The 19050-nt window shown below is 47.9% G+C and overlaps 2 protein-coding genes across 3 annotated transcripts in view; one reads left to right on the top strand and one right to left on the bottom strand.

The window, feature by feature from the left end:
* Positions 1-19050, bottom strand: part of betaCOP (coatomer subunit beta) — a 164309-nt gene that overhangs the window by 52898 nt on the left and 92361 nt on the right. The gene's annotated exons all lie outside the window — the stretch shown is intronic.
* LOC135920302 (uncharacterized) lies at positions 752-9768 on the top strand. The gene is made up of 4 exons (XM_065454513.2): positions 752-900; positions 1251-1283; positions 9121-9144; positions 9225-9768. The coding sequence occupies exons 1-4, from the start codon at positions 805-807 to the stop codon at positions 9531-9533; spliced, it is 462 nt and encodes a 153-aa protein (XP_065310585.1). The 5' UTR covers positions 752-804; the 3' UTR covers positions 9534-9768.

Here is a 19050-nt window from a genome sequence, read left to right as displayed (position 1 = left end):
GCGCCGGTTAACAAATTCAGATGACTGTTCGGTCTCGTTTAGACCTGAAGGCGGAGCCGGACAGACGTCGTCGCTGAAGGAAATCACGCGTGTGGACTCGCGTTCGCTCCGGTGCAGACGCGCACAGGAGCCCCTCGGTCGACATTGACCAGGCAACAAGAGCGCGCGGGCAATAAACCGCCGTTTGCCGCGGGCAAATAAGGACACGTGCAAGCCCGTGGCTGTGTGTCTCCTCGCCGAGGCAAACACCGCCGAGGACCGGTCAGCTGTTTTACCGCGGGGTCGGACAATCCTTGGGCCGTTGGCGGCGCCGACGCAAACGAGTAGTAGCGGCGCCCCTTTTCACGGCGCGATGGATATTTCGGTTGGCGGGCTGTGCTTGCGGAGGAAGGGTGTCTCGAACGAGCGCTCGTCGGCCCTTGGACGACGTGCAGCTGCCGCGGCCGGCCCAGCGCGGGGGCCGAGGGCAACATTTTCTCTACACGCATCCTGCTCGTTTGTCGGGATGCGCGTGAAAGAGGAAACAGTAGCCAATGGCAGGGCTAAGCAGGCCCCGGCGGCGATCAAACCTGCGGCGGCCGTGAAAGCGCGGATCTGTGGACACCTCGAGCCTTTGTGAGGCCGCGGTCGTGACCATCCGCGAATGGATGCCTCAGCTGGCTGCGAGCCCCGCTCAAAGGCCCTTTCACGGGACTGCGAAAGAATTAAAAAAAGGATGGGTTCTAAGGGACCCTCCCCGACGCCGCGAAGAAAGGCGCCTCGTATATAGACTAGGACCCGGGCCCGGACGCCTCCAGTCGCGCCATGGCACCAGTCGTCGTAGTCGTCGCCGTCCTGCTGGCCTTCGCCGCGCTCGGGAGCCGGGCGCAGTCGCCGGGCTGCTGGAACGAGCAGATGGCGGTGAGTGGGCGCCACATGTACACACGGGCCATGTCTGGTTTTGCTACCGTGTCGCAACCACAAACGTCGGCAGCCCATGTAGGAAGCCAGTACTCAAGGGCATCGACGGACGAGGAGTCTCGATTGGTGCCGTTTCGACGGGGATGTTGGTCTCACTGAGTTAGTCTCATTGCAGTGGCCACTCGAACTTCGACGCTCTAGGTGCTGAGTGTTATTCTGTCCGTAACAAATGCACATGCTGTCACTGCCAGAAAAGACATGCTCGCTTTACAGCACTATCAGGAGTGATGTGCGAGATCTTGAAACGTATTCGACGAACCTTATTTCTTTGTTTTGGTTTCCTCACGCAGGACAAGCAGAGGCTCCAGTACGGCCTCATGATGGTGAGTTAAGCTCTCCTTGTCACGCGCGCCATCTTGGTCTCCTCGGGTGCTGCCGCGGCGGACGTCACGCAAGGGCGAGGCGACCGTGACGTCATAACTAACAGCCATATTAAAAGCATTATTCAGTTGCGACTACATCATGCACAGGAAGTCCATTTACTTGCATTATCTATGATGGTCCTACCGCGTCACAGTGCTTCGAGGCTGCTAAGTCGTGATACCGTGCGATTTTCTGACAGAAGCATGCACTCGACTGGTACCAACGGTGAATCAACAAACGCGTTTGCTTGTCCTGATTCGTTCGTAATGTGTCCGAGTACTCTTACATGGCCATGCCACAGGCACGCGGGTGGCATAAGATATGCATACCTGCCAACTCTCCCGCTTTGTCCAGCAGACTCCCGAATTACGACCAACACTCACGATTTTACGGACACGGCCATAAATCCCTCGAAAAACTGCCCCCTTCCCCTCCGCGAAAAAAAAAGGAAGGAAAAAAAGAAAATGTGTCACGCAGCACAACCGCATCGTAACTGCGCCGTTATGCGCTAGATAGCTAGCAGAAGTAAGATAAAACAACATCCAAGCGAGGCCTAACTCAGTTCGCTGGAGATCGAGACGTGCGTTGAGGTGGTGCGCGGGAGGCGAAGGTCCATTACACAGAATGACCGGTTCTCTTAAGCCAGCTTCGCCTTTGCACATTGTCGCTATGTGGTTAAGCAAAGTCAGAGTGGGAATGGGCCGCTGTCAGGGGACATAGGACGTGCTCCTTGTCGGTCATCCCATCCTAAACATGAACTGCGCCGCTCTTGAGTCAGACCTAAAGGCAGCGCATATAGCCCTGGCCCTTCGTTTGTTAGAGTTGCTGGCGCTGATGCACACGTGCGGCGATCGTCGATGTGCCGAGTGCACATTGCAGCGACGGCCGAGCTACTGCTTTGTTTTGCGCCCTCGAGAAATTTGGGAAAGGAATTTCGACGTTGTTCAATGGGCAGGTTTCTCTGCTAACTAGGGGTGTGCGAATAGTGATTTTTGAGACCGAATCGAAGACGAATGAAATAGCACCAGAAGCTAATCGAATCGAATATCGGATTCGAATAGCCTTCGAATAATGAATAACTGTTATTACAATTAATACAAAATGATGTTCACATCCCTGTATTGTTAGCAAGTTGCTGTCATTACTTAGTACGTTTGAAGAGTTGTTTATTAAAAGCACAAATGGTGCATTAGGAGTAAACAAGTAGTTTCTTCGCATGGACTTGGCTCTTCAGAGAGTGCGAATGATTGCTGGACAGTCTATAAAATATGGCCGCCTAGTGACGTAGCCTGCACTACTACGAAAGTTCTCATGTTTTATGTTTATGCTACGTCCGCGGCGGTGAAAATTTACCGTACCTTTGCTCCAAATTTATATTTATTTGGGCGCAGTTTATGTTCTGAAATATTTAAAAGTATTCGAAAAATATTAGCATTTACGAATATTGACTATTGAATTAGAAGAGCCAATCGAATATAACACTATTCGATTAGTTATTCGAAAGTTTCGAATATTCGCATGCTCTTACCGTTAATTAATTTTTTATTTTCCAGCTAACGCGCGCTAATATACTTCCAGCAGGACATGGTGCAGCCCGAGTTTCAATTAAGGAAAATACTTGAATCACTCTTCTGGAGCTCTATAGCCGTGGCGTTTGATCAGCAGAAAAAGAGTAATTGTATGCGGACAGAATCGCAACTGAAGGCCGAGCTTGCCAGACGACGGCACCAATGACGTCCACTGCGTGACGTCGAAGATGTAGCTGTCGTCTTGCGGAAAATTAGGCGAATGTCACTAGAGAAAATTTATCTTTCATTTTCGACGACATTAATGGAATTATTTTAGAATAATTAGGCTATTAACTAGCTAGCTGTGTCAAATGGGATATGAAAAGCGGCTGCTTCAAGCATTTCGAGGTGGTGTCGCGAAATGTTCAATAAGTTGTTCGGGAAACTAAAATAAAATAAAAATAGTTACGTAATCCTGATTTTGGTGGCTACTGCTTTTCACATAATAGTTAACATAATAAAGGAAGTATTCTAAGATAAGAAGAAACGTCACAGGTTTGGGAAATTTAGAGCGCAGTTAACCATAGAGAGTAACTATAAAGCATGCATACATAGTCAAATAGTCCTGGCAAATACAGAGATAAAAGGCGAGGGCGAGTTGCATCACGCGTTGTGCCGAGTCTCGACATAGGCGCGTGCACTGAGTTTCTGAACATGTACGCGAGGCCATGCGGTCGAAGATAAACAGGCGCTCAGATGGAGAAAATACGCAAATGACACAATACACTCAGAAGTCGGCTTCATCACACGAGACGCACAAAGATTCGATTTCATTTGATTTATTACTACGTTTTCTTGGCACACTTCAAGGAAGGTAGAGGAGCTAAAAGTGCAGAGTACCGCCTGACGGGGGCATCTGTGCCCGAAGTGCACAACTGGTGCATAGTATGACGCACATTGTACTAGACAACAAGCGCACGTAAATGCAAATGATGAAATTGGGTTGCGCTTACGAAACTGCTTACTGAGGCAATCAGTACACGTTTTTTTTTTCAAAGAAATGTTTTAGTGCATCCAGTGCTTTTCCCGGTGCTGTTTCGGCTGGCCAATGGATGAGCAAATTTACTATTGAGAAGGGTTTATGGAGATCACTTGCGTGTGGTCCTTTTTCTAATTGCCGTCTACACGCTACGTGTCTGGGGCAATCGATGAGTAGATGGCGAACATTTTAATCGGCGTTGCCACGGGAGAAAGTAGCGAATGACGCTATGTTTCGTGCACGTTGTTCCAAGGCGCAGTCGATCAATTAGTGTCTCAATACTTCTTGAAGTGTTCGGATCCAACTGGTATTATAGATAAGATGTTTTTCTCATCACAACGAAGCACTTATTAAGTAACCTGAAGTAATTAATTAACATATATTTAAATTATAGCCTTTATGACCGCAATTTAAATACGACGCTTGAGGCAGCCCTTAAAAACATCCCTTTCAATTGTTTGCAAAGGTTTTTGCTGTGCACAAAGCAAAGGCCGCGAAACCTTTGAATGCCGACAGAATCCACTGTTTAGGCGCTGCAGAGGCTGTCTTCTAAGCGCAAACATAAAAAGAAAGTTTGCTTTTGGTGTCATGTAAACGAGGCAACGTCCTTCAGCCTGTGATTGGGGCACGCCTGTGTACTGTATTTTGCATTTCAGTACAAATTTTCAGTCCCTTCGCTTCTGAGAGTGAAGCTGGCAGTTTTCCCATATATACAAATAACAGACAACGGAGCAATATATTGCTCCGTTGTCTATATATTATACTGCTAATTGTCTATAATATATTGTCTGTAATATATTCTCTATAATATATTGCTCCGTTTTTTTGTATACATGGGAAAACTGCAGTGAAGCGAATGGATTGAAAATTTGTACTGAAATACAGCAGGCAGCGCGTCGCAGACAACTGAAAGTGATTTTTACAAATGTACTATATACAAATCTTGTATGCATCGTAGCTTGAAGTGACACGGACAGAGAATAGAAGCAGACAGGACGAGCGACAGGACTAGCGCTCGTCCTGTCTGCCTCTAGTCTCTGTTCGTGTGATCACTTCGCGCTACAGTCCAAGATTATGTTACCGTACCGACTCGCCCAACTTTCCATCCTTTTGCATTACATCTCTTGCATGGACATTGTGACCATAAAGTCTAATAATACTAATCTAATCAATACTAATTATTTATTAAATATTAACGCAAATATACTGGAGGACTTCATGAGTTTGCTAAGATACAACTGAATTTATCCGCACAAAACGCTTCACTTAAAAAAAAGGAAAACTTGTTATATGCTTGCTGGCACACTCGGTATATTGACGTGCAAACTATGTTTAATGCCGGTTCCGCATATCGGTGGCTCACAGAGTTTGCGCTGCTGTGTATTTCGGGCGATGACTTACCAGTACGTACTGCTATAGTCAAGCTAATTGTCACCTGCTCAAGCGAATACAACATACAAAACCAGCCTAAGTGCAAGAAAGAAAGGGTTGCTCCCTCTTCGAGGCTACGCAAGAAAGCGAAATAGGGCTGTGGGAGTGTGGTAGCGATGGGAGTCGCAGGCGCTGTGGCTGACATTGAAAATGTAGAATATAATGAAGATAAGGGAAAATGAAAGGGGACAAAAAAGATAACTTGTCACTGGTGGGGACCGAATCCCCAATACGTATTGCTCCAAGAAGTCCGATGTTCGTGTGATCGAAAATGGTCGCTCCGGCTACATTTGGATGGTTCTTTCAGAATTGTTTACGACGCTATTGTTTCATGAGAATTCTGAAATGAAATAATTAGTTCCTTGCAGTGAATGATCATGCTAAAGAGCGAAGTACAATGACGACATCACGGCAGGCAAGTACTCATCTAGCCTTGTGAGAGTGCTCAGGTCTGGTTCACGCCTAAACATGATCTGCGCTGCAGCAGACCGCAACCTGTACGTGGCACCTCGAACGGGTCTCAGAAGCTAGCCTCGTGTGCATATGCGCATAGCTCGGCCGCAAGCACTCGTCAAAGCTCGCTTCTCCACAAGAAAAGGTCTCTTGGGGAGAAGCCCACCTCGCTCATTCTACTGATCTTGCGCGTGACTGGTGGTAGAGTTTTCGGTGCCGTTTAGAATCGCTGCATTTACTTTCATTTGCTGGCGCTCCCAATGATTGCACGGGGCTCTCAAATTAGTGTTTTATAACATTTGGTACGTTAATTTCATAAATACAGTATACTAGGCTGACAAATGCAAAAAAAAGAAAAAAGAAATACCTTGTTTGCAAACAAAACTACGGCTATAGTTGCCAGAGTTCCAAACACTATCTTGTGGCATATTCACAGGACGTCACATCGACTGAGTCGCACGACAAGCTACGTCACTTGAGGGCCGAAGTACAATCTTAACGCTTCGCTCGCAATCATTTGTAAGATATCGTGTGGACTAAGTTGACAAAGTTCGACGCAGCACACACTTCTTGGTTCATATATCTGCTCAATTATGCTACATAACTGAACCTATTCTGGGCACACAAAGTATAGACGCTCCCTTGAAAGTTCGTTATCCGCAAGGAGCTTATGTACTGAGCTTTGTCATATTGTGACAATATTCCAGATTGCTTTAGAGTGCCGTCTATCAGAATGCAATCGCAATATGTTAGTGAGGAAATGAATATTTTGTATGGGGCAGCATGATTTCTTCTGTCCAGTATACTTTTGCAAAACTACAAACCCGTCGAAGAACGCTATATTGTCAGGGAAAAAGTGCCCACCAGCTCGTAATTTTGGCGCATTCATGTGATAGATGGAACAGTGCCAATGACAAAGGTGAGCTTGCAAGAAACACGTACATTTCAGTTACATGTTTCAGAAATAGGCCATTTTAATGATCTTTCAGGAGAAAAAAAAATGTATCTGCAGATGTATGGAAATTTAATAAACTCATGCATTCAAGACAGTCAAGCTGCATAAGTGAGTTTTCAAGCACTTCGGAAGCAACAGAACACAATTTTTCCACTGTCCGAAATATACCCAACACTTTCCAAGCGCTTCACTACATCCGGTGCCATTCCTTCGCTGTACTCGAGCCTTTTCATATTCGAGCTAAGCGCTTCTATGGACTGCGCTATGCATTACGCAGGTTCATGTATTCTGCGCCGGCTCTACCAATGCCAGAGTCTGGTTGAGCGTTCCAAACATTGGCGTAGCCGGGTGGGGAGGGGGGGGGGCAGCTCGACCCTCTCCCCCTTCCCCGAGAATTTCTGACGAATTCACCCGCCGCCCTTCCCCCCCAGAACAGAAAGTTTCAGCAGGTGGGCTTCGAAAGAGCGACATGGATGAAACGGGAAGCTTGAATGTGGAAGCAGAGCGAGGGCTAGTGGCGGTCCGAAGGGGGTCGGGGTTTGTCATGGTGGTGATCCCCTCCACCATGCACAGAACATTTCGGCCCCAGTCATGGCGCGCCTCTACCTCATTCCGGGAGGTGTTAACCACTGAGGGTGGAAAGGGGGGGGGGGGAGGGTCAGCGCTAATTTCCACACACAGATAAAGATGGAACGAGCGCATGCATAAATTGGAGGTATCGTTACTCCCCACCAGGCCATCATGTCGTCAAAAAACCTCTCATTCCTGGTACTTGACCCAATCGTCGACCACGCTGTGCGGGAGAAAGTCATTCCGAAAACAATGCGACTTGTTTGTATAGGATACACATAACAAGTACCTCCCATTTTTTATTTTTGTTTCCCTTGTCTCTGACTTTCATTATGTTAATAAACTTGAGAAGAGCTTGCTGTTAGGCCAGTTTGTACACGCTGTGAAGAATGAAATCAGGGAATGAACATAACAAGAAAGAAAGATCTACAGAGCACTGATTTTCGCACGGCAAAACATATCGAATACGGGGTTACTGGACGAGGGAAGCTAAGAAACCGCCAGGACAAACAGGTGGGAGCGCAGGTAGGTGATTGGCATCGAAGTATACACAGAAACAGAAATGTGGGAATGTTAGGGGCCACCGCGCCATGCAACAATCCGGTGAATGTTGAAGAATGGGGAAGTGACTAATGGAAAATAATTTTAAGACGGGGAGTGGGTTGATGGATACGAGGAGGGGGGCCAGCGTATAAAAGGCGTCAAGAATGAAGTTGGCGGATAATTATGGACACAGGGAGAGCGTCACTGCCTGATCGCTCAACACCAGACGGCCGTGGCCAGTCGCCTATGGTCGAGGCTCTCCTATGCCGTCGTAACGTGTGCCGCTTGTTGCGGAGAGCCCATCCTAACTAAACGTCTCGGCGATCTTCAGAATGGACGGGTGTCAGTAGACACGACGCCTTCAAATCTTTCGCAGCTGCTGGTTCTTATTTTACTGCAAACCATGCATGATGTAATTTTCAAGAAGGCTTCTAAATATGAAGCAGCCCTGCTTCGGTCTGTCGCTGTCTGTCTCATCAAATCCCGAGTGTGATCAAATAACACTATGTGTTGCATGATGACAACAATATCATGATAGCAGGTTACTTCTAAACAACTCTTCAAATAAGTCGGGCAGCAGATCACTGTAAGCGTGGGAAGCGTGCATCATATGATGCTATCGAAGTTCTAGCGCAGAGCTTCGTTCCTTTATTTTTAAATCTAGCATAACCTAGCACGTCCACATCGCTGAAAGCACGAATGAGTGACAGGCGACTTGCAAAATAGTGGCCCGCCCTCCTCTGTACGTAGCCATGGTCCTACCACTCTCTAGAAGACCTGGCTGGAAAACAACGGTGGTCTACACTGTTGCCTGCAAACAAGAGGACACATGATAGTGCGCTGTCATGTTTTTATTTGGTCCCCTCTTTAGAGCTGTTGGTTTTTCCATGTCATGTACCAGCTATATCGTCGATATTCATTATATAAACGCGTTAATTCGTAAACTAAAATGTAGTTTTTTAAAATATCATCGTGTTTAAAAATAACGTAAGGATGATAGCATAATTTGATGCGGAGTGGCTGCACGCCTTAGCAAAGAAAAACTTTTGTCAGAAGTTAAGCAGTGTTGTTTCGGCAACGCAAAAACGTGCGTCTTCGTAGAGAGAGGTGGAGGAGGGGAGCAGTGGCAGTTGTCGGCGGAGAATCTCGCGGCGTGGCTGCGTTTCTTGCTGGCCCTTGTTAGTGCAAACGGGTGCAAGGAAAGCTTCGCTTATATGTATATATAAAGAGAGGTAACCATAAAACGCTCCAGCACGGGAATTATCTCTGATTGTTTTTTTTTTTCGTTTTCGCCGCAGGTCCGGCAGCAGATCGCCAACATGGTAAGCGCCGGTGAACTCCGGCTGCACGCGCGGCCCCGGGGCCCAGCCCGGTGACAGCGCGGTGTGTGTGTCTCTTGCAGCTCACCCTGGAGTACATCGCCGGCGTGTCGGCGCAGCTGGGCAGCCCGCTAGGCGTAAGTGGTGCTTCGCCCTACCTGATGGCGCCGCCGCGGTCACTACACGAACACCAAACCTTGGTGCTGCCCGCGAGCGGTGGGGGCGGCGCGGGCAGCGGGCAATCCATGGTCCTGCCGGGCAGCGGGCAAACCATGGTCCTGCCGGGCAGCGGGGGCACCGGTGTCGGACACGGCGTCCGACACGGTTACGGACAACAACACATCAAGAGCACCACGTACAAGAAGGAGGTGCCCCTCAAGGACGGCTACTGAGCCATCACCACCACCACCACCACCACAACCAACACACTGCGCGCCACCGCTACTACCGCCACCTACCATTAAAAGAAGGGACAACACCCACGCGCGCGCGACCCCGTTGACACCCAGGCACACGTGGCCACAGCCACGTTGGGACACCGGACTCTTCGGGGACCACACCACGGGTACTGCTACGCTGCGCTATGCGAGATGGGAAATGAAACACGGCTTAGTAGTGCACACGCAACAGCGTCCGCCTCACACGTTCGTCTATATACTTCCGGAAGACTTTCCGGAGCCAGACACACGAAGCTTTTCGGACCGTTGGTCGGGCTCTCTTTGTGACGGAGTCCCATTACAACGTACGAACGGCTTCGCGTGTTCTGTGTGCACGGAGAACGAGCAGGGATCGAAATCTTTCTGACGGCATTCGCTGACCTGCTCGTTTATTTCCATTGGCCGGCCCTTGAGGGATCATGTTGCAATCAATCAATCAATCAATCAATCAATCAATCAATCAATCAATCAATCAATCAATCAATCAATCAATCAATCAATCAATCAATGAGTCAGTCAATCAGTCAGTCAGCCAATCAATCGATGTAAGCATGCATGAATGAACGAATTGAATGAGTTATCATGCAAGAAAAACCTCTGCTCCTTAATAATAAAATGAATCACTATAATGGCTAAACACGTAAATTCGAAGAATTAGCCAATCAAGTTGCACGAGCACGCGCGTTATGTAGTGCATGGAGCAACACGTGCTTCATCCATGGCTCTGGCGCAGTTTCAGCGGATGCTGAGAGACAGAACGAAAAGCGTTTCTCTCAAAATTTGGCTCAGTTTCCAAAACAGCAATTGCAGTGGAGATATACGCGTACATATACGACTGTAGCTCACAACGGACACGACGCTGTGCTCACGATACACAAGAACAGCAGAAAAAACTTAACAACTTGACAGGCTTCCGACGCTTATACATACATTCTCGAAAAAAAAAAAAACCTGAGAAAAAGGGAAGACAGAACTTTAACATGGCAATTATTTGGGGACTACAGCGTACAGTTCCATCCAGAGGTTTGAAAAGAACAAGTGGAAGAAAGACATAAACACGCAACGCTGCTTGTGCTCCCGTTTGCAGCAGCACCGCGTCCACGCCGTCTGCTGATAACCACCGGCGCTACAAGCTGCGGTGCGACGGTGGGCGGCATAAACCAGGGACCCTTTCATAAGCACACCGGCACACCAGGGACCGTATAACTTATGGCGAATCCTTTCAGTTTCCCATTACTTTTGCCCGTCTTGGCTTGCACAATGACGCTCTGGCTACAATCAGCCGCTGGGAGCGGTGGATGGTAAATCGAACCAAATGAATTCCTACAAACACGGCACTGGGTAACTTTAGCTGTGCGGACGTGGTTTTCGCACACGCAGGCTCGGGGTACCGAGCAGCCATCGAAGCCATCGATGGGGCAACACTCGCGAAATGCTTCTGGGGCGGCTTGCACGAACATTTAATAACGGGAATAATAACGAATTTAAGAACGCGTTCCTAAATGTTCCCTGTAGATAACTCCTAGTCCACGCTAAAACACGTTCTTAAATTCGTTATTATTTTTCGTTATTAAATGATCGTGCAATTAAGCGGCCACTGGTCGATAGCTGCGTCGATGAGACCTGGGTGTGCCTTTTCTGGACACTCCAAAATTATTCCACATGTCAAGTTTGTCATCTCGTCAGTTCTCATTGGCCCACAGGGCTATCGTCCCTTTGATGGGCTCAGAACGCCAACGTAACAGATTTCGACAGTGTCGCCCGGAACAGCCCACCCGGAATGAATGCCATCGCGCGTCAAAACAGCCACGCATGACCGGACGCGGGCCGAACATTGGCGCATGGTTTATTTATTTTCATACTCTCAGGACCCGAGGGTATTACAGAGAGGAGTGTTCTAACAATAAATTGTTAATCAGAACTTTAAGCACAACCCCGCATAGACGGTTTGACAACGGGACAGCTGACGGTAAAGGCATGGGTAGCGAACCCTGGTGGCAGGCGTGCGATAAGAAAACGCTGAGCGCGATCGCGGCCCCTTCGTTCTTTCCGCCAGTTACTGCAGTCCCCGGCAAAGCATTAAAATAATTAAATTCTGGAGTTTTACGAGCCAAAACCAAGATACGGTTATGAGGACCACCGTAGTGGGGGGATTGCGGACAACTTTTACTACCTGGGGCTCTTTAAAGGGACACTAAAGTGAAAAGTGATTTCTTCTGCATCAGTAAATCACCGTTCTACAACACCAAAAACACCACTCTTACAACGATAAGACGTTTGGTAAGCCATAAAAAGCGCAAGAACGAAATGCGGGTGGCGACGCCTACTTGAGTTCCCGCACCTGGGGGCTGTGACGTCTTGGATTTTGATGGCATCTTCTAGGGCCTACTAATTATATATAGCGGTACAGATTGACTACACTGTGTTCTAAAGGAACCAAATATTAAACATGCCAAGTTTCGGGAACCTTTATTCAGCCAACACGGCCCAAATGCGCAAACAAACTTTGGAATCCCTGACGTCACGCTGACGTACCGGCGCTGGCGTTTCGGCGCGAAATTCAAATACTGATACTTGGACCTTCATTTTCTCATCTAATATTCAAACAATTTTCTTGAAATGACTGCCTGCAGGTTTCTCAAACAATGCTTTATTAGTCTAAAGTGATTTATTGTTTCCCTTTAGTGTCCCTTTAACATGCGCCCAATGCCCCGGCAAAAGATGGCCGCCCACTATAGATCGAAGACCTGCAATTTCTGGTTAATCCTCCCCATATTTCCTTCTATTTTTCTCCTCTCCCAGTCTATACCTTCGCGATAGCACCGGTGGCTATTGGAAAACTCCGAGGGCGATAAGGTTAATTTAACCATGGTCTCGCATGCTGCTCTTCACAGATGCAAACTGTGCAGCTCTTTTGACCGCGTGGCGCTGCCACTGTAGCTGAGAAGCTGCGCCGCACTGCATTGGAAGCGACATAATTTTGGTTTGGGCGAGTTTGTGCTTGGCGAGCCTGATTCTGTTTAGCGCGAGGAAAACGAAACATGGAGAGAGAGAGAGAGAGAGAGAGAGAGAGAGAGAGAGAGAGAGAGAGAGAGAGAGAGAAAACGCGACTGCGCAGAACGGTGCCCTATATATACACTTCCAGCCGTGCACGGCTTTACGGATACAGCAACCGCGGCTTTACAGATGCGCCCCTCATCGTCAGCACCACCAGCTAAACATTACACTGCAGAGAGTTGATCCTCGGAAGGCTATACGGAAACTACGCTCACGCACGTGAGCCCTGCCTGATGAAGTAAGCGTTGCTATTTCCCTCTTCAGCTTGTCGGAGGGTTTTCTCGGATACTTGTCATTTTTGAAAATACCTCAAAGGACCTACGCAATAGGGTTTTATGTTGAGGGGTATATAGATACTATACAAGGCTATAGTGCAATAATAATTAAATGATGTTATCGAAGCGTGCAGAATTGCTGCGATAGATGACGTGCGTAGTAAGATCGTTCCAGCCGTTTCTGCAAACAGAATCATTTGAAGCTGGGTACGGGCTAGTTGGTATTCCATGGTATCGATCGTCGCTTACAGCGCGTTCGTCGTCCTTTTTGTCCTTCGTCTATGTATGCGCTGTAAGTGACGAAGAATCATTTGAACAGAATTCAAAAGCAGCGTGCATTGGTACCTCGTACAACGGTCGGACAGATGCCCACATGACCGATTCTTTCCATTCGATTTGTGCTCCCGCGCTCTTTCATTAAAGAAATCGACCCGTTTGGACTCCGCACCAATTTGGGAAATCTGGGGTCCAATATTTTCAGAAGTAGTACATAAGCAGGCACTTTTGCACACCGCTCCCATCGCAATGTAAGCGACGCGGAACCCGAAACCACGGGCTCAGTGGAAGCACGCCTCGGGAGTGATAGCAATCTCCAGCGTACCGGAAGTGTTACCCAGCCGTAGCGGCGATGGAGAGAACTACAAACCTTCCTCTGCGTTCCATAAATACTTTGGAATTCTTACGCGGTCGAATGAGCAAAAGAACAGATATACATATTCGGCCATAAAAGATGGGAAAGAGGTCAGGTAGCACTGCGATGGATAAACTAGTTGGCTACTCCTCTAAGGAAGCAAAACGACGCAATACAACAGGTGGCATCTTCGTACACGCTGGAATTTCTGCTCGGCACAAAACTTGGTCTACTGGGACTCAAACTAGCAGGAAAAACAATGTCAGGAGCGACAGTCTACACGGATGTGGTAATATATTTTACGAGATGCCGTGTCCTAGCGCTATGGTCATGTGAAGCCTCCTCGGTGAAAAAGTTTTAATCCCTGTTAGTGTAATTCCAAAGTTCGTGCTTTAGTGCCGAAATGAGTCGCAGGTTCGTAGTGGCATCGCGTTATGTTTAGACTTCCCGCGCTTTTACGCAAAAGAGGAGCGCATCCGAACGTCAGGTTTCTCTTCTTGCCCAAAAGAGGGCACTACGGACAGCATCAGACTGCATCGGACCGAGAACCGTCGAGCAGCTTCGCGGGAAAGCTGCTCTGCCGTGCGATCAGACCGTTGTGACTCAGACTCAGGCACTCAAGACAGCTGGGCCGCAAAAGACCATCTGTAACTGCTGTCAGAGACACAGACAAAGATACAAAACTGGGGCTGCTTGCGCGAAGGAGTTTATGCGTAGGTGTTGTTTCCCCGGGTTGAAAATCTTGGCGTAAGTGAGATGATGTGCGATAAGTTGTCGAGGGACGAAACAGCAGCGGCTGTAAGAGGCGGGGTTGCAAGGGGAGATCCCCGGGGGGCTGTCGCGGTAGGTTCACGGCTCAGCATCTCGGCGGTGGTGGGCAGGTGATCGCACCACGAGTCCGCCGCCTCACCGCGGTCGATGACCACGCTGAAATCAGCGCCCAAATCAGTTCCATGAGGTTGATCTGCTTTAGCGGATACCGTTGGTTTTCAAGCTTAAGCCGACACGGACCACTACGTCGCAGGTGGCTGCGCGTCACCGATTTCAAAACAAGCAAACAAACAAACAAACAAGCAAACAGCAACAACAAAGAGGGAAGTAAAGATGGATGCGCCGTGACTGACACATTAGAAAACGCGAGAATGGCACTATAAAAGAAACCATAATTTGTCAGTCAATTTTTTTATCCGCGCTTATTAGTACCACATTTCAGGCAGCAATGGCAATGTACACGCACTTTCTGCAACACGAAGACGCAAGCTCGTCAGCCCAACTTGGCCGCCAAGAAGTTTTGCAGTGAAGACGAAGCAAAAGCAAAGCTTAGGAACTGACGGGTGCCGCTTGCTTTTGCTTCGTCTTCTCTGCAAAACTCCTTGGCGATTATATATATATATATATATATATATATATATATATATATATATATATATATATATATATATATATATATATATATTTAAGGCATTCTGTCAAAACATTGTCGGCAAAAAGCATGAAACATTGCATGCTGCGTGGTGTTGTCAACCTCGAACGTTTATAGTGATCAAAAGTGGCCAAAGAAGTCCTCAGACTGAAGCCAATGTTTCGGCACGGGGACTTGTCTTCATCGGGAAAGTCGTCCCCATGTGAAAACATTGGTTCCAGTGACCTATTCTTGGTTGGACCACTGATAATCACTTCAGGCGTCCGTCTTGCTGTGAACCCTTGTTTTTTGAAGGTTTTTTCGTAGCGTCCTGGAACCACTTCTACATTATATGGCACAGTGACCTATATCCTCAAAATTAACTATGCGATGTCTGCGCTGCATGCGGAACTCTGTAAATGAGGTCTACTGATATTTTTACCCACAGATGTCGGGGGAAGAAAGTTCATGATATAGTCCTGGAAAAAAATTTCTTAACAATGCAATATTTTAAATTTCTTAGCGGTGTATAAGAGAAGGTAATCACTGTGTCTTAAAAGCACCTTTAGGTGAAATCACGAAGATTATAATAAAAAGAACTAAATCTGATAGTTATGAGCTTGATGCGCCCGCTTCGCGGTTGTGCTTTATCGCAAGAGCTGCTCTCGTATTTTAGGACAAAATTAAACACCGTGCAATTGGCCAAAAGCTTTCATTCGACGAACTATAGCTTCAAGGAGAGTTGTACATTATGACGGACGCCACGAGGCCGTTCATTTTCTCGAACGAATTCGAGATGGCACCTGTCGGTCATGGTGTTTAATTTCGCCGTCTCGTGTTAAGCAGTGCGTTGCGTGATTCGCGAAAAAAAAATGAAAGAAATATCGCCACTGCTTGAATGTAAGTACAAGCGCGTGGATGTTTGGAACCCGATTTTCGTAAAGCAGACCGGCGCGAGCGAACAGGATTTTACGTGCCAAAACCCCGACCTGATTATGAGGAACGCCGTAGTGGGGGACTCCGGAAATTTGGACCGCCTGGGGTTCTGTAACGTGCACCTAACTTCAAGTACACGGGTGTTTTCGCATTTCGCCCCCATCGAGATGTGGCCGCCGTAGCCGGGATTCGATCCCGCGACCTCGTGCTCAGCACACCATAGCCACTGAGCAACCACGGTGGGTTGCGCGCGCACCAGACAAGGCGCAGAAGGCGACGCATTCTGGCTCTTTATAGCGCTGCGAATCCTCGCGCAAACGGCCGCATCGGCCGAAGTTCTGACTTGCCGCATCGTGCGATATGCACGAACACAGAAAAAGACGAACGGACAAGACGAACGCTCGGCTTGTCTCTCTCCGCACGTACGAGCGTCCGTTGGCGCGCATACATCCGCGCAGCGCGCGACGTTTCGCCAACTAGGCCAGCAAGAATTATTTGTCTGGCTCTGTCGAGCGCTTGGCCAAACACGACGCAAGAAACCGGCGGCCAAGAAGATACACTCGGCGGCACACATTTCGGCTAGGGCGACCACTGCGCGCGCAACGCACGCGCTAGTAGCGAGGCGCTCCAATGACCCGACCTTTGGTGTCGGCGCGGGAAAGAAAAATAAGAAGTAGAAAAAGAGAAGAAAAGAAAACGAGGCACGAGCGCGCGCGGGGCCTGGCCGCGTCGGAACACCTGGCGGCCCGGTTCTTAACACCCGGCCTCCTCCTCGTGGAAAACAGCCGCCCGCTCTTTTTTCTTTCCACCTGCGCCCGACCTGCGCAGCCCCCGTCCGGGCGGGCGACCGTGAAAGAAGCGGCGCTCCCCTTCCTCGGGCGACACACGGGGCGCCCCCGTCGGACGGCGGCCGCCGGGAGTCGAGCGTGGAGGACCTCGCTAGTCGGGACACGAGGACGTAGTTTTCAGTTTCGCGAAGACGAGCCTCTCTTTTTCGTTGTTCTGTTCCCCCCCTTTTTTTTTCTCTATCTCCCACATTCGGTGACTCGTGCCCTTGTAAGACACGCGCCACTTTCGTCCGGGCTCGCTGTTGGGGTGAAAAACAATCCATAAATATACGGTCGAACAAGGGACGTCGCTGGAGCGAGATTTTGGAGGAGGGGGCTCGGCCTTGTCAGTGCCATAACGCGGGGTGGTGTCCTTGTCAGAGCAACAAGTGCCGTTGCTGACAATTCTTGTGGACGAGGCAACACGAACGACAGCTGTTGATCCGACAAGGATACGGTAATTACCCTTGTTGCACACACAGAAGCCGATTCCCATTGTGCCAACGCTGGCTCCAGCAGTAGCCCTTGTTCTACGGCACCGTCGATCTCTTGGCGATACCAAACCAGCTTCCACTGTTCGCAAGAGAATAGCCGTAATTCATTTATTTATTTTTGTTACCGTCGGAAAGGAGAGGGGAAGGGCGAGAAGAAATCCACACATCTGCTTGAAAGAAACATAAACCTCCAGTAACGGATTTAACTGCAGGGCAGGAACAACAACAACAGGAAATTCGACCTGTATGCCTTGTGGGAAAATCAATTGTGAAAGACAGTTGCATACTTCTGCATAAATAGAGCAACAGCAATGTTTCCCGAGGAATTTTTTTTTGTCGACCTACAGCTGGTGCGTGATGTAAAAAAAAAAAGAAATGCTGGTGCAGAAGACACACAGAAAGACACGCACATTATGAGCACGTAGGTTTGACGCGCTTCAATCGACGCGCAATGTAGATCGAGAGCGCAAGAATGGCACGTGGTATGGACGTCAGTGGCTTCTCCGTTGCGATGTTATCCTTATTTGCGTCATTTGATTTGATATTCCTTTATTTATTTTAGCGTTCGCATTTATTCCTTTATTTTTGCTGCATAGCATAGATAAATGGAGAAGCCGAGATACTTTTACCTCAATCTCCACAGCAGCCTGCGTGTAATAGAACAGACGAGAACCGAATAAAAAAAAAAGAGGGGGGGAGGGAACAAATACACGCCATACGTAGTAGAATTAACAAACAAGCAAATAAACAGGAAAAAGAAAACGTTATCATTGATTCTGTTGCTTGGTTAGTTGTCGACTGACAGACTGATTCATTGGTTGAACGACTGAGTGGTAGATTTAAAAACACTTTGGCCGTTTCGTCCGTATGTGCCGTCTGGATGCGCCACAAAACTACACTCACCTTGCACATCCTTCACAGATGCGCTGGTTACCTTCATGACAATCAGGTAAACATCAACACTCGTATGTAACACTCGTAAACTACTAACACCGGTGATACAATTACAGTGCGAGTGCATATGTCTTGAACAACAATACTGCCGTCAGCGCGAAGCTGGGTAAGCTGTGTTCGATATTGTAAACGGTGCCGTCGTAATAAAAGTGATCCCGAGAGGAGGCTTTCAAGAAATGGGATTAAAAAAAAAACGCAATTTTAACGGACGTGCACTTACACATCCACCTTGCAAACAATGCGACTATATATACAGGGCGTCCGAACTCTCATGCATCGCGTATTAACAAAAAGACGGGCTATTCTACACTAAGATAACCAAGTGCATGTTGTCCGCAGTCGAGTACATCTAGTAGCCGTCAACAATATTTTTGCTAATACCATTCAATTTATGAATTATTAGAAATTAGCAATTTTTTAATCACTGCTCTGAATGGCGCGCTGTGAATGAAGAACTTGCAGGAAATTGAAAGTAACCTAAAGCTGCCACATTTCCAGCCAGGTACATTTTTACGCGTTTATTTTATGCGGCTGATAAAGAAATGGGGCGTCAAGTAACCCGCATCAAAAAGCAGCCCTCTAAAACGCGTTCCACAGGAGTAGAGCTGCCGCTTTATTTGTCGCACCCCGCCCGCGGTAGCGCCGCGCGACACATATCCCCCCCCCCCCCACACACACACACAAACACACAAACTTTAAATGTCTGCGCATTATAAAAAAAAAATGTTGAACTGCACTTTGTGAGGTATTAGCAAATGTAATTTGGACAAAATTAGCAAATAGGTTTCCGGGTATGAATTCATTGTGCTGTGAAGGACAACTAACAAAAAAAAAAGCGCATGTGCAAATGTATAAACGGAACCTGTTTGCATCCAACAATATCCAACGTTGTCAGT

The sequence above is a fragment of the Dermacentor albipictus genome, chromosome 10 (assembly GCF_038994185.2).
Source record: "Dermacentor albipictus isolate Rhodes 1998 colony chromosome 10, USDA_Dalb.pri_finalv2, whole genome shotgun sequence".
Taxonomy (NCBI): domain Eukaryota; kingdom Metazoa; phylum Arthropoda; class Arachnida; order Ixodida; family Ixodidae; genus Dermacentor; species Dermacentor albipictus.
Note: the sequence above shows the minus strand (reverse complement) of the source record. Positions and strands in the feature narration are given on the sequence as shown.

Excerpts from the sequence above, each read along its gene's own strand:
- LOC135920302 (XM_065454513.2), top strand. The coding sequence starts at position 805 with ATGGCACCAGTCGTCGTAGTCGTCGCCGTCCTGCTGGCCTTCGCCGCG. Across the intron at positions 901-1,250 it reads GCTGGAACGAGCAGATGGCG|GACAAGCAGAGGCTCCAGTA; the intron begins GTGAGTGGGCGC and ends TTCCTCACGCAG. Across the intron at positions 1,284-9,120 it reads TCCAGTACGGCCTCATGATG|GTCCGGCAGCAGATCGCCAA; the intron begins GTGAGTTAAGCT and ends TTTTCGCCGCAG.